Raw genomic sequence first — 15,889 nt, 5'->3', positions numbered from 1 at the left:
TGTGAAACTCTGCACAATTTAAGTAGATAGGGCATGCTTCACATGCTTCAGGGCTGAAATCCTGCAGTGGATTTTTTTTTATGCTGTGATTTAAGACTTTTTACAAGATTCTGATATTAATGACCTATCCTCGGGACACGTGGGAACCCCCGCTGATCAGCTGTTTGAAGTGGGCACAGCATTCCTGCTGCCGCCTCCTCACAGCTTGCCGAGCACAGCACCCTCCATTGTATAGAGGCTGTGCTTGGTATCGCAGCTCAGCCCTGTTTACTTAAATGTGACTGAACTGCGCCTAGGCCACGTAACCAATGAACGTGACATCACTGGCCTTGGGAGAGGCCGCAGCGCACATCTGAGTGCTATGGCTCCTTCATCAGCTAGGAGTTGGACTCTTGCTCATCCGCTATTGATAACCTACCCTGAGGATAGGCCATCAATATCAGAATCTTGAAAAAAATACCTTCAATGATGTGTGTAAAACCCCATTTGCTAAAATTGCACGCTACTTACCAATGTGTATTCTGTAACTGAAATTACGGAACAAATGAGCAATGTATGAACTTGCCCCTAAATCCCAGGTATGTGGCCCTTCTCTCAGTCCAATCTTTATAAATGGGAGTGAGAGAATTCATGAAGTTAAAAAAAAAAAACATAGAAATAAAAATATCATGTTGTGAATGTTGAGACAACTAGGAACAGATGTCACATTAATTTGATGTGCAGAACAAAAAATTATAGCATCTCTGATTTGCTCATTTTATGACACCTGCTCAGAGCAGACAGTTTTTTGGGGGGGCTGTGCATTTTTGCTTAGCTTCAATTGGAATTTACTTTTATATTATATTATATTATATTTTCAGATTTATGTTTTGCATACTAAGGCTACTTTCACACTAGCGTTCATGGGTCCGTTCGTGAGCTCCGTTTGAAGGAGCTCACGAGCGGACCCAGACGCCTCCGTCCAGCCCTGATGCAGTCTGAATGGAGCGGATCCGCTCAGACTGCATCAGTCTGGCGGCGTTCAGCCTCCGCTCCGCTCGCCTCCGCACGGACAGGCGGACAGCTGAACGCTGCTTGCAGCGTTCAGCTGTCCGCCTGGCCGTGCGGAGGCGAGCGGATCCGTTCAGACTTACAATGTAAGTCAATGGGAACGGATCCGCTTGAAGATGAGCCCATATGGCTCAATCTTCAAGCGGATCCGTCCCCCATTGACTTTACATTGAAAGTCTGAACGGATCCGCTCAGGCTACTTGCGCACTTGCGAAATTTTTCTAAGTTATTAATGCAGACGGATCCGTACTGAACGGAGCCTCCGTCTGCATTAATATGATCGGATCCGTTCAGAACGGATCCGATCAAGCGCAAGTGTGAAAGTAGCCTTAGTCTACTTTCACATTGGCGTTTTGGCTTTCTGTTTGTGAGATCCGTTCAGGGCTCTCACCAGCGGTCCAAAGCGTATCCGTTTGCATTCTGAATGGAAAAGGATCCGCTCAGAATGCATCAGTTTGCCTCCGTTCTGTCTACAATCCGCTTTGGCGACTAACACCAAAACGCTGCTTGCAGCATTTTCGTGTCCGTCTGATGAAACTCGGCCAAACGGATCAGTCCTGGCACGCAATGTAAGTCAATGGGGGACGGATCAGTTTTCTATGACACAATATGGCACAATAGAAAACGGATCCGTCTTGGCTATGTTAAAGATAATACAAACGGTTCCGTTCTGAACGGATGCAGACGGTTGTATTATCTGAACGGATTTGTCATTCGAGTGTGAAAGTAGCCTGAGGCCTCATGCACACGACCGTTGTGTGTTTTGCGTTCTGCAAATTGCGGATAGCGTCCGCGTGCGTTCCGCAATTAGCGGAATGGCACGGACAGCCATTGATATAACTGCGTATTCTTGTCCGCAAAACAGACAAGAATAGGACAGGTTATATTTTTTTCTGCGTTGCAACGGATGCGGACAGCACACAGAGTGCTGTACGCATCTTTTACAGCTCCATTGAAGCGAATAGGTCTGCATCAAAGCCGCAAAAACTACAGCTCAGATGCGGACCAAAACAACGGTCGTGTGCATGAGGCCTTGGTTGCAGTTTCCAGTGTGTGATACTCTTTTGGTGCATTGCTCCCAATAGGAACCTGTGAAGTTCTTTGTATAAAGCAATAATAGTGTAATTTTTTATTTTTTGCAGGGGAAGGGTGGTTAGCGAAACATGTTATTGATGGTTAGTTTTCTCTTGCATCAACATTATTATAATTTTTTATTTTTTTTTTTACACATTATTATTGCTTTGCTCGTAATGTAGAGTTGATGTCAGAGACCTGTATCTGTTAGGCCTCTTTAACGCGAGCGTGATGGATTAGGTCCGGATGCGTTCAGTGAAACTCGCACCATTTTGCAAGCAAGTTCAGTCAATTTTGTCTGCGATTGCGTTTAGTTTTTTCCACGTGGGTGCAATGTGTTTTGAAAAGTTTTTTTTTTTTTACGCGCGAGATAAAAAACTGAAGGTTTACAAACAACATCTCTTAGCAACCATCAGTGAAAAACACATTGCATCCGCATTTGTTTCCAGATGCGATGCGTTTTCCACTGAAGCCCCATTCACTTCTATGGGGCCAGGGCTGCGTGAAAAACGCAGAATATAAAACAGGCTGCGATTTTCGCTCAACGCAGAACTGATGCGTGAAAAAAAAACTCTCATGTCCACAGACCCTTTGAAATGAATCGGTCAGGACTCAGTGCGGGTGATATGCGTTCACGTCACGCATTGCACCAGCGCGGAAAACTTCCTCGTGTGAAATGGGCCTTAGACTCTGTTCACATATTCATTGGTGGCTCCGTTGTAAATTCTGTCAGGTTTGAAGGCAAAAATACTGCTGCATCAAAATGACAAGCCATACGTCACAGCAGATCTGGCACAGCTTAGTGGCTTCTGTCGTATATACAAGCCAATTCATGTTAGGCTGCATGACTGTTACATAGGAATCCCCAATGATTCTCCAAGGGGGATTTCCTATTCCTTCATTATGATATTTTAGAGTGCCTCCCCTTTGACCGTCTTTTCGCACAACCGTAGGCCATCTGTGCCCATATTGCGGACCGCCATTGACTTGAAGAGGTTCACAGTCTGCAAGATATGTTGCGGAGCAGAAGCACGGATAGCAAGCACTACGAAGCGCTAAGGATAGGATGTATATTGCAGATTACCGACCCATTCAATTCCATGGCTTACATTTGGGTGAATGTACACCACAAATTTGTGGTCCGCAAAATACTTATGCGGTCCATGTGCATCCTGTAATTTTGGTGGGACCTACTGTAAAAAAAAAAAGGTCATATTTGCAAGATGGACAACAATGGGACAGGCTCTATCATTTGCAGCACGGATTACAAACGGATGACATCTGTGTGTGTGTGTGTGTGTGTGTGTGTGTGTGTTTTTTTTTTTTTTTTGCAAACCCATACAAATGAATGGGTCCCTGTGCGATCTGCAAAAAATGCGGTTCAAAAATACATTTGTGTACATGAGGCCGAAATCACAACTATGGTGGTAATTTATGAACAGATAGACGCCACTTTCTGCTGTATATCTGTTGCAGACTGTGCTGCAGTCTGCAACTTTTTTCCCTTTAAAAGGGGCATAGTGTGGGCAGGGAAGAGGTGCCAGGCCTGTCTCATTTATAATTTTCTACGCCTGTTTTAGGCAGATAAGATTGTCTAAATCTATACCAGCTTCCTTTTAGACAAGTGTAAAGTCCACCTGGCAGATGAACCACCAGTGCAGGAGGGACAAAGACTAGCGTCTAATTACTGGTCTTCATAAATGTCCCCCTATGTCTTCAAACAGATTATTACATAGAGAACATTTATCCTCTATCCATAGGATACGAGATAAGTGTCTGATCGTGGGTGGGTGGGGGGTCCAACTGGTGGAGAACAGGGGTCCCTAATTCCACATGTGAGTGAAGTGGTAGTGGACGCGTGTGACCGCTGCTCCATTTACTTCTGTGGAACTGTAGCCAAGTGCTGTCTTAGTCCGTTTGTGTGAATGGAGTGGTGATTATGGATGCACAACGCTACTCCATTCACATGGAATCGGGAATCTCCATTTTTGTGCTTGCTGGGGGCTGAACCCCCGGTGATCAGACACTTATCCCCTTTCCTGTGGATAGGTGATAACTTTTCTGCCCTCAGAATAGTCTCTCACACCCATGACTTCTGCTGCTATATTAATACCCTGTGTCCTGGGGAGTCACAAATGAATGTCTTTCACAAAACCTCTCCACAAATATAGTGATTCCGTTCAGTAATACTCCCCCCCCCCCCCCCCCCCCCAAGGACTGAATCTGTAAAATACGTATCCCTGCCTTCATTAAGGCAGCAGCGTGTGACATCATTAGTTATGAGGCACTCAGTCCACCAGTTGCAGTGTGAAGGATCTTCATAGAACCACCGCTAAGTGACCATTTGGCATTCAGGCTACTTTTACACTGGTGTTTTGGCTTTCCGTTTGCGAGATCCGTTCAGGGCTCTCACAAGCGGTCCAGAACGGATCAGTTTGTATTCTAATGCATTGTGAATGAAAAAGGATCTGCTCAGAATGCATCGGTTCAGTCTCCAATCCGCTTTGGAGGCGCACACCAGTTTTGGTGTCCGTCTGATGAAACTGAGCCAAACGGATCCGTCCTGGCACACAATATAAGTCAATGGGGACAGATCCGTTTTCACTGACACAATCTGGCACAATAGAAAACCGGATCCGTCCTTCATTGACTTTCAGTGGAGTTCATGACAGATCCGTCTTGGCTATGTTACAGATAATACAAACGGATCCGTTCTGAACAGATGCATGCGGTTGTATTATCTGAACAGATCCGCACAAAACGCGAGTGTGAAAGTAGCCTGAGGCTGACTCTTTGCTGCAAACAGCGAAAATATTTGTGATTTTTATTTTCTATTTTTTTTATTCCCCCCCCCCCCCGGGCAGCGATGGCAAAGTTAATTATTGCTTTTGCTTAGAAAACTGTAATTACACATTAAAATGACAATTCCAATAGCTGCATGATTTTTTATCTCCCCCCGTCTTATGTGTTTTAACAGTTCTTTTGTTGGATTTCTATGATTTCCCTGCTATGCGTCTTTGCAAAAATATTTGAAGGTAACGGGTTCACATTCACTCAAAAATATTTGAAGGTAACAGGTTCACATTCACTTGATCATGGCAGAGGCTGGAGCTGTGTGAGGTCAGATCGCCTCTGCCAGTGATCTGTGGCTCTCTGGTTGTCGGAAGAATGCTCTGAAAGCCACTGGCCTGGAGACCGCTGGTATCTGTCATATATCCATGCATGCACGGTTTTTGTATAGCAGCACACACAATCCCCATGGGTCTGTATTATGTACCAGTCATCTAAGAATTTCCTGCTTGTTGTACTTGTTTTGTTTTATGTTATGCATGTGTACCCCTTTTTAGATGTAAGGCCCCTGGAGTTAATGGCGCTTGAAGGGCATCTGTCAGCAGATTTGTACCCAGACATTGCACAAATGCCTGTACATGCATACCAGTACATGTTAGACCTTTTCCTGCCATTCATCGGGGCAGCGATGCTGCTGGTGCCTGAAATGACCAATAACAAGGCTGCTTATAGCAAGAAGCTTTGTTATTGGTCGGGCTGCCTGTGCGATATTGTGTCCTGCAGCAGGGGGCAGCTAGTGGGAGTAATAGCTGTAATTGACAGGGAACGAGGGGCCAGCTGCCTGGCCGCTGCCCTATCCAGAGAGTAGGGGGGAGCGGTGTTATTTACATGGGACTGTATGCTGGAGGGGGCTGTATGGCGGGGAGAGATGTTATTTACATGGGATTGTAAAATGCGGGCACATACACTATGAACATGGAACCAACACAGATGCCTTCAGCTGCCAAGCGCACATGTAACAGGTAAGCCAGTGTCAGGGTACAAATCTGCTGACAGATGTCCTTTAAAAAATATATATAGTAGTATAGGGTAAGATACTGTTATTCTCTCCTGGGAGACCTCCGTGATTTTTTTATTTATTTTTCCTTCTGTGCCTCCATATAAAGTTTGAGTGCAGTGAGGTACAGTATGGACCCAGCGCAGGCTGTGGATGCCTTGTTATGGATCCATAGAACACAGAACCGTAATGGTCCTAGACATGAAGGGTACAGTTATTGGTCCAGGTAGCAGAGATACAGGGATTTTCCAGTGTATGCATACTGGGGAGTGGATGGTTACTTATCCCACGACAGTGTTTTATATATATTTTTTCCTTCTTTTTTTTTCTCTACTTGCCCATTTACCCAGTGATGGCTAACCTCCGGCACTCCAGCTGTGGTAAAACTGCAACTCCCAGTGTGCTTCATTCATTTGTAAGGAGTTCTGACAACAGCCAAGCAAGTGTGCATATTGGGAGTTGTAGTTTTACAACAGCTGGAGTGCCAGAGGTTAGCCATCACAGATTTAGGGTCCATTCACAAGTCCGTAGAATGGGTCTGGATCTGTTCCGCAGTGTTGAGGAACAAATCCGGACCCTTTAATTCTCTATGGGTCCGGAAGAGATGTGGACACACGCACAGTGTGCTGTCCGCATCCACATTTCCAGAGCGCGGCCCCGAACTTCTGGTCCGTGGCTCCTGAAAAAAATAAAACCTGTTCTATTCTTGTCCGCAATTGCAGACAAGAATAAGCAGTTCTATGGGGTGCCGGCCAGGTGTATTGCGGATCTGCAATACACTACGGACGTGTGAATAGACCCTTAAACTGTTCTCCTGAATCCCACAGTTTTCCCTGAGCGAGAATTTTGTGCCCTTGTTCTTGGCAACAGTGGGAGCCCAAGGGTTTGCACCACCACCTACTAACTGGCCTGAAAGTTTGATGTTGGACTGCCCATTTAAAGGGATTGTCCATTTTTTTTTTTTTTTTTTTTTTTATATGGGTTGTGCCACGTATCTAAATGTATCTTGCCCAACATATATATCGCTGTTATCACTTTCCCCAAATACCACCATTTATCAAAACTGCCTTTTTCAAAAGTTATTAGTTTCGATTATTTTCAATTGCTGTTGGTTACATCCTGCATTGGAGACCTATAATGGAGGAGGTAGGAAGCCTCATTGGTAAGAACAAGGGGTGTGGTTAGTGTCACATGATCTACTGATGTCAGGACACATGGCACTGCCCTAAAGCATGGTGGGACAGCAGTCACATGACAAACCAGGAAGTAGGATTCAAACATTGGGATGGGAAAAGTGCAAATAAGGTAAATTTTGAGAGAGAAAAAAAACAATCCAAGGAGGAATGGGAGCCAGAGTAATTGATGAAAATACACGTTTAGGGTGCATTCACACAACCGTATAAATGAGTCCGCATCCGTTCTGCAATTTTGCGGAATGGGTGCGGACCCATTCATTTTAATGGGGCCGCAAAAGATGCTGTCAGCATCCGTTGTTTCGTTCCGTGGCCCCGCAAAAAATAGAGGCATTCTCTATATGGTGCTGGCCATGTGCGGTCCGCAAAATGAATGCATACGCCCAGTATCCATGTTTTGTGGATTCGCAAAACCCGGTCATGTGAATGTACCGTTCGAGTGAAAAGTAGTGTTTGGCACAAACCCTTTAAATCTTCCCCAGAGCCATCTGGAACTGTGAACTTTAATGTGAGGTCCCTGGATACAGCAGCCCGCGTCTTGCTGGACTGAGTAGAGGATGATTTGATGTGGACTTGTGTGTTTGGGGGAAAAAGGTCAATTTTTAAATCCATTAAAGTGTGTGTAAGGATTACGTCATCTTTTCATCTTCACTTTCTCTTATCCAAAGTTTTAGAACTGGGGATAAAAATTCTTGTATTCCTGCAGCATGTGCTATGTGCACGGGTGGAGGCCGCGTTAGGCTACGTTCACATTCGCGTTTGGTGCGGATCCGTCATGGATCTGCACAAACGGATCCGTTCAGATAATACAACAGTCTGCATCTGTTCAGAACGGATCTGTTTGTATTATCTTTCTCGTAGCCAAGACGGATCCGTCATGAACTCCACTTAAAGTCAATGGATGACAGATCAGTTTTCTATTGTGCCAGATTCTGTCATAGAAAACGGATCCGTCCCCATTGACTTACATTGTGTGCCAGGACGGATCCGTTTGGCTCAGTTTCGTCAGACGGACAGCAAAATGCTGCAAGCGCCTCCAGAGGAATGGAGACGGAACGGAGGCAAACTGATGCATTCTGAATTATACTTTTTCATTCAGACTGCATTAGGGAAAAACTGATCAGTTTTGGACCGCATGTGAGAGCCCTGAATGGATCTAGGAAACGGAAAGCCAAAACGCCAGTGTGAAAGTAGCCTTAGCCGTTCCCCTTGTGTCCTCTCATGTTAGAGGGCTTTCCTTTGACTTGTTTCCATGGCGATCTTGTACATTTCATGCCATTTTGTTTAGAGGAAATCCTATAGATTTCAGTGACATTCCCTTATTGTCGCCTACATTTGCTCAGTGGCTGCACACGTTTTATATTATATCAGTCTTTTTATAGTATTAACACCTCTAAACTGAACGCGGCGCTTCTACCGGCAGACTGTAAAACGCTGATCACTCCTCTCCTACGTGTGTAGAAATCATATATATAGGCCTCCCTGGTGAATCATTTTAATGGGAAACTTCTTGTTTCCTGGAGTTTTTCATTTTACGATCAACTGCTGTGTGTTGTTTTTTTTTTTTAACCTAAATAATCCAGCTGCTTTCAAGTGGGAGAGATGTCAACAAGACCCGTTCGCTCTGCGTTTACAGTGTGCGTTGGGAAAATTTCCCAATGTATAGCTCCATGGCACTTTATAGCCATGCAGTGATATACATGGCCCATAGGCTCCCATGTTAAAATATAAATGTTTACTGTGTGGTGAGGAAACCCACACAAACATGGGGAGAACATGCAAACTCCATGCAGATGTTGTCCTTGGTTGGATTTCTGGTATCCAGTTCCTTAGCTGTAACACCAGACATTTGCCTGGACAGAACAATGCACAGGCACCTTGTATCTGTCCAGCTATGGACCCGGGATCGTTGCACAGAAATGTTGTAATTTCTTTCAAACTCAGGTGTAAAACAACTGGCCTGTATGACTGCTTTCGGGCCACATAATGTCTGTTTAATAATACAATATTTTTGCATTTTAAATCTGATCTTGCCACAGAGAAGGGTGGGGGGAGCGCTTCTGTGTACTTCTAGGCTCTTGTCAGCCAAAAGGCACAATGTTTTTGGCCCATTTTGTCTACTACAAGTGCAGACCTGTATCAGTAAAGTTCTGCCCTTCCGTCGTAGAGCGTATCAAACTGACCCCACTGTACACATAGCTACCGTCCGCTATAGACCTTCATAATTGTATTAATGATTGTAATCATTCTGCCTGGCATTGCCTTTACACCTGGTAATGATCTTTGTTTGCTTTGTAGGTTTAGACTCTGAAAGAAGTTTTTTTACCCTGAATAGAACAACGTGTGAAAGAGCCGTGGGATTTGGGAATTCAGGTGAGAAAACTGGAGAAAGGAGAATGGAGCTTCAGACTCTCCAGGAGGCCCTAAAAGTGGAAATTCAAGTTCACCAGGTAAGAGCATTTCACTGTGTGTTTCTGGTGCTATTTGCCGGCAAGAATAGCATCATTTCTAGTGCTGTTTTTGCCATTATAAAGCCATGTTCACACAGCAGATTTATTAGAGAAAGTTACTAAAATATCCATTCCATACATGTGTTTGAGATTTTCTGCAGCATGTGCAGAATGGGAAAGTTATAACTGTCATAGCTCGATTAAGAACAGAAGCAACAATGAGAATGTTATTCAAGCTTTACCGACACATAAGGGTACTTTCACACTAGTGTTTTTCTTTTCCGGCGCGGAGTTCCGTCCTAGGGGCTCAAATCCGGAAAAGAACTGATCAGTTTTATCCTAATGCATTCTGAATGGAGAGTAAGGGCTCTTTCACACTTGCGTTCTTTTGTTCCGGCATAGAGTTCCGTTGTCGGGGCTCTATGCCGGAAGAATCCTGATCAGGATTATCCCCATGCATTCTGAATGGAGAGAAATCTGTTCAGGATGCATCAGGATGTCTTCGGTTCAGGACCGGAACGTTTTTTGGCCGGAGAAAATACCGCAGCATGCTGCGCTTTTTGCTCCGGCCAAAAATCCTGAACACTTGCCGCAAGGCCGGATCCGGAATTAATGCCCATTGAAAGGCATTAATCCGGCCTTAAGCTAAACGTCGTTTCGGCGCATTGCTGGATCCGACGTTTAGCTTTTTCTGAATGGTTACCATGGCTGCCAGGACGCTAAAGTCCTGGCAGCCATGGTAAAGTGTAGTGGGAAGTGGGGGAGCAGTATACTTACCGTCCGTGCGGCTCCCGGTGACGTCAGGGCGCCCCACGCGCATGGATGACATGATCGCATGGCACGTCATCCATGCGCATGGGGCGCTCTGACGTCATTCTGGAGCGCCCCGGGAGCCGCACGGACGGTAAGTATACTGCTCCCCACTACTACTATGGCAACCAGGACTTTAATAGCGTCCTGGCTGCCATAGTAACACTGAACGCGTTTTGAAGACGGATCCGGACAAATGTCTTCAGTTCAGTCTTTTTGACTGATCAGGCTAACTGTAGCATGTTGTAGCATCCTGAACATTTTGACTGAACAACGGATCCGGTCTTTTTCCCATTGACTTGCGTTAACGGCGCCTTGTGTTCAGTCAAACCGGATCCGGCTTTTGCATGTTAAACCCGAAAAATAAAAAAAAATAAAAAAGTTAAAGTCCATAAATGGCGGATCTGTTTTTTTCAATGCATTTTTTTCATTGGGATCAAAATCCTGCTCAGGATTCAAATGTAATCCGTTTTCACAAGTTTTTCAGGATCCGGTAAGCAGTTCCGATGTTGGAATTGAACGCCGGATTTAAACAACGCTAGTGTGAAAGTAGCCTAAGATGCTGTGAAGTGTTTCTTTTTGGCTGAAATCTGGTTCCTGTGAGCAGTACTTTCACTTTTCGTTCTGCTGATTTTCATGGCCTCCGCTTCTTTTTTGAGTGGGTTTTCCAGGTTTTTTTTTAACTTTTTTTTTTCTTAACTGTCATTACACTCACCCGAGGGTACTTTCACACTTGTGGCAGAGGAATCCGGCAGGCAGTTCCGTCGCCGGATCCGTTTTACAAATGCATTGCAAGAATGGATCCGTCTGTCCGTTTGTCATACGGACAAACGGATCGGTTTTGATTTTTATTAATTTTTTAACATTTTTTTCAGTCTGCACATGCGCAGACCGGAAGGACTGATCCAGCATCCCGGTGTTTTGAATGCCGGATCCGGCACTAATACATTCCTATGGAAAAAAATGACAGATCCGGCATTCCGGCAAGTATCTAGGTTATTTTTTGGGCCGAAGATAAAACAATAGCATGCTGCGGTATTATCTCTATCCTGATCAGTCAAAAAGACTGAACTGAAGAAATCCTTGTGCATCCTGAACAGATTGCTCTCCATTCAGAATGCATTAGGATAAAACTGATCAGTTCTTTTGTTATAGAGCCCTTCGAACGGAACTCTATGCCGGAGAAGAAAAAACGCAAGTGTGAAAGTAGCCTGACCCAGTTTCTAGCAACTATATCTCTGGATGTAGGCGAGATCATACTGCGATTTTGGTCTTGTTTTAAAGCCTAGGCTGTTATGAAGCCCGAGAGATAAAGAGTTAAAAGGATTGTCCAGGTTTTGGGCTTAACCCGGATATAAGCTCCAAGGTTTGTTTGTTGTGAGCCGTTGACATACTGGGTTTCACATGAGTATGCTAGGCGAGACTTCTGCCCAGCAGGGATGAAGTGAAGGTGAGCTTATATCCGGGTTCAGCCTGGAACCTCGACAACCCCTTTAAAGCAGCATTCCCTCCTTGAGTTGCCTCATCCAGCCTGGAGATGGAGGGGGCAGTGGAGGAGCTGAAAGCCTGCAATATAGGAGAGAAAAAAAAATAATGTACGTTTTTCAACATCATAATCCTACTGACCCACAACTTAAAGTTATCAGTGAATGCCATAAAAATAAATGCCCAAAAAGTTTTGAGCACTGGAACACAGAGGGGGAAAATGTTACTTGTCGTTAAGGCCAAAATTAGTCCCATCACTAAGGAGTTAAAAAATGCACTTCAGTCACATGAGTTGTGTGGCAACTATATTTACTTCAGGCATAAATCTACAATTAAAAAGTGAAGTTTTCAAAGGGTTTTAATGTGACTGTTGAGGGGTTAAATGCAATGTGTCATCAGAAAATTACCTATTGCTTAAAGGGAACCTGTCACTGGGATTTTGGGTATAGAGCTGAGGACATGGGCTGGGCAGCATGCTAGATGGCTGCTAGCACATCCGCAATACCCAGTCCCCATAGCTCTGTGTGCTTTTATTGTGTCAAAAAACAATTTGATAAATATGCAAATTAACATTAGAGTCATATCTTACTTGTGTGACCAGAGAAGAGTCATATTTTCAAGCTCTGACTCATCTCAGGTTAATTTGCATATGTATCAAATCCGTTTTTATACACAATAAAAGCACACAAAGCTATGGGGACTGGGTATTGCGGATGTGCTAGCGGCCATCTAGCAACCCATGTCCTCAGCTCTATACCCCAAATCCCGGTGACAGGTTCCCTTTAAGTTATGGGAGTCATTTATCAAACTGGTGTAAAGTAGAACTGGCTTAGTTGCCCATAACAACCAATCGGATGCCACCTTTGGAAAATGAAAGGTGGAATCTGGTTGCTATGGGCAACTGAGCCAGTTCTACTTTACACCTGTTTGATAAATGACCCCTTATGTTTTTATGTTGAGCACATTTTTAAAGATGGTCGCTGTGCTTTTTCTGCCTTTTTAAAACCAGATAGAATTAGTAAAAAAGGAGATGTGTTACTATTTCCTGAACTTGATTATGAGGGCGGCCATCTTGCCTGAGCTGTTCTTAACAGCGTTAAGAAAATTGATTTACAGCAGCCCCAAGATCCATAGGACCCCATGGACAGAAGGGTCCTCATTGACCTCTATGGGAGAGCTGTGTAGGCCTTGTCTGTGCAGAGGTCATCGTACAAGGAAAAACTAGATAAGCTTTGAGAAACACCTATTGTGAATGGTGGATCTGTCATTCTAATCATGCTGTAATATCGCCTCAGTTTATAGATAAGCAGGTAACTGTGGTAAAGTGATCAGTAAAGACCAAGAAGCAGCGCCTATTATTAGGCTTAGGGCTGTTTCACACTAATAGTAAACAGATTGGACAGGCTATTCCGGCTGGGAACAGCCTGTCGGATCCGTCCTTGCAGGGGTGTACCCATGTGCTGCCTGCAATCCGTCCGGCCCTGTTGACAATAATGTGGTCCGGCGGAGATCCAGTCGCAACCTGGCAAATATGCCGTGGAGTGGCCGGACGAAAGCTTCTGCGTGCAAGGATGGATCTGACAGGCTGTTCCCAGCCAGAACAGCCTGTCCCATCTAATTACCATTAGTGTAAAAAAAGGCCTTAGTTGCCAGTGCGGAAACTGCAGGAATTTATGATTTTTGTTTACATATAGATATTGACATAAAAAAAAAAAATCGCTAAAAATTATTTAAAAAATGTTAAACGGGATTTTGATATTTGATCACATGAACAGATGGAAAAACTTGCCCTCGACTTTTAAGTAGATATGAGGGGGAGGTTCAGGTTACAGATATGTTAAGACCATAGGTTCGGTTGTGCTTACAGTGTCAGTATGAAGGAGTTTGACTCCTATTACGTAAATTACACACTTTCTTTTGGCACCCCCCAAACATACACACAAACAGCAAGAGGTTACTATGGGGGATAGAAAGGATATGTAGGTAAAGCCCTGTTCACATCACACTCTTGCTCTATTTGACATAATGTATATGCCTGCAAAAATTTCCAACGTACATGTCTGGCAGACTATCTCACTCTGCACATACAGTGGAATTGCCCCCAGGGTCCCAAAAAGAATGTATATATTTTTTTTACGCTATACCGTTTATGGAGTAGTGTAGTCTACAATACTATTCCATACTTTATTTGTAGTAAACCAACATAGAAACATACACCGTCCTGACCAAGACCAAAAAGACTGTTTTGGCCTCAGCTTTGTGAATGATGACCTATAGATATGTTTGTCATGTTCGCCGGATGCTTTTCCAGATGTAGACCCTGCATGTGGGTATAAACACAGAGGCCATAATTTCAGGCAACTGAGGCTTGCACAGTTGCACTAACTATTCGCTGCAACACTTTTGTCTCATTGCCGAGTTCTTTCATCAGCCAAATGATTTCTGTTGACAGTGTGTGCAACAGTGACATCTGCAGGAGAAAAAGAGGAACTCCATCCTGTTACGCTTTTCAAACTTTAGCAGATCTGGGGTTATTTATCAAAAACATAAGACATGGTTTGTGAATGGACACAGAAGCAGCAGTAACTTTTTATTTTCGTTTTAGCAAATTTATTTTATTTTTTTCTGAATAAGCCTAAAAAGTGAAACCTATTAAAGGCTCATGCACACGACCGTATGTATTTTGCTGTCCGGCAAACACGGATCCACTAAAAAACAGATAACACCCTTGTGACGTCCTTGTTACATCCATTGTTTTTATTTGGATCCGTTATCTTTGTTCGCAAAATGGACACGAATAGGACATGTTCTGTTTTTGTTGCGGAACGGACTTGCGGACATATGGAAACGGAGTGCACACTGAGTCATTTCTGTTTTTTTGTGGACCCATTGAAGTGAATGGTTCCGTATATGGGCCGCCCAAAAAACGGAACGGACACGAAAAGAAAATATGGTTGTGTGCATGAGCCCTAATGGAAATGGAGCTAGGCGAAGGGCTCAGGGAGGGTGGTGGGTATGTAACCTAAGTGCAATGCCTGTTACAGTTGGTGTTTTGGGGTAGATTACATTGATTCAGATCTTTTTCTTTTTTTTTTTTATTAGCTTAGGGTACTTTCACACTAGCGTTTTTTGTTTTCCGGTATTGAGTTTAGTCACTGGCTCAATACCGAAAAGAAACTGATCAGTTTTATCCTAATGCATTCTGAATGGAGAGCAATCCGTTCAGGATGCATCAGTTCAGTCCCTCTTATGTTTTTTGGCCGGAAAAAATACCGCAGCATGCTGCAGTTTTCTCTCTGGCCAAAAATCCTGAAAACTTGCCTGAATGCCGGATCCGGCATTCATTTTCATTGAAATGCATTAATGTCGGATCCGGCCCCAAGTGTTTCGGCAAAACGGATCCGGTTTTGCAGTCTGCGCATGCACAGACCTTTTAAAATAAGAAAAAAATGAATACCTGATCCATTTTTCCGGATGACAACCGAAAAGACGGATCCGGTATTGCAATGCATTTGTGAGACTGATCCGTATCCGCCTCACAAATTCATCAGTTTGCGTCCAGAATGCCGGTGACGGAACTGCCTGCCGGAATCCTCTGCCGCAAGTGTGAAAGTACCCTTAAAGGGGTTGTGTCACTTCAGCAAATAGCATTTATTTTTTATATCGCCCATATTTTTATTTCTCTGCAGACCCTTGACATTGATGTGTATGGGGGGGGGGGGGAGATTTATGTATGCCTTAGTTTTATTGCAGTTTAGTGTTAACTTGAAAATACAAGAATATTATTTTTTTTTTGTTGATTTCCTCTTACAAAGTTCATTGTGGCCCAATAGAATTTTATCTGAAAATAAATAAAATATTAAATGAACCTAAAAAAAAAGTCAGGAGTGAACCTTCTTAAGATGCAAAATAAAATATTTTATATGTAGGTTAATCTGAGCTTAGTATCTTGCAGGAAAGCTGCACATTTGCCTCAGTCG

At 43.8% G+C, this 15,889-nt stretch overlaps 1 protein-coding gene across 7 annotated transcripts in view; it reads left to right on the top strand.

Annotated features, from left to right (window-relative positions):
* Positions 1 to 15,889, top strand: part of PHF21A (PHD finger protein 21A) — a 141,817-nt gene that overhangs the window by 40,253 nt on the left and 85,675 nt on the right. For all 7 annotated transcript variants that reach the window (XM_044270548.1, XM_044270547.1, XM_044270545.1 and 4 more), the window contains exon 2: positions 9,463 to 9,614. In XM_044270548.1, coding sequence (XP_044126483.1) covers positions 9,561 to 9,614 — 54 coding nt within the window. In that variant the 5' untranslated portion in view covers positions 9,463 to 9,560. The remainder of the gene's footprint in view (positions 1 to 9,462; positions 9,615 to 15,889) is intronic.

The sequence above is a fragment of the Bufo gargarizans genome, chromosome 10, assembly GCF_014858855.1.
Source record: "Bufo gargarizans isolate SCDJY-AF-19 chromosome 10, ASM1485885v1, whole genome shotgun sequence".
NCBI lineage: Eukaryota > Metazoa > Chordata > Amphibia > Anura > Bufonidae > Bufo > Bufo gargarizans.
Note: the sequence above shows the minus strand (reverse complement) of the source record. Positions and strands in the feature narration are given on the sequence as shown.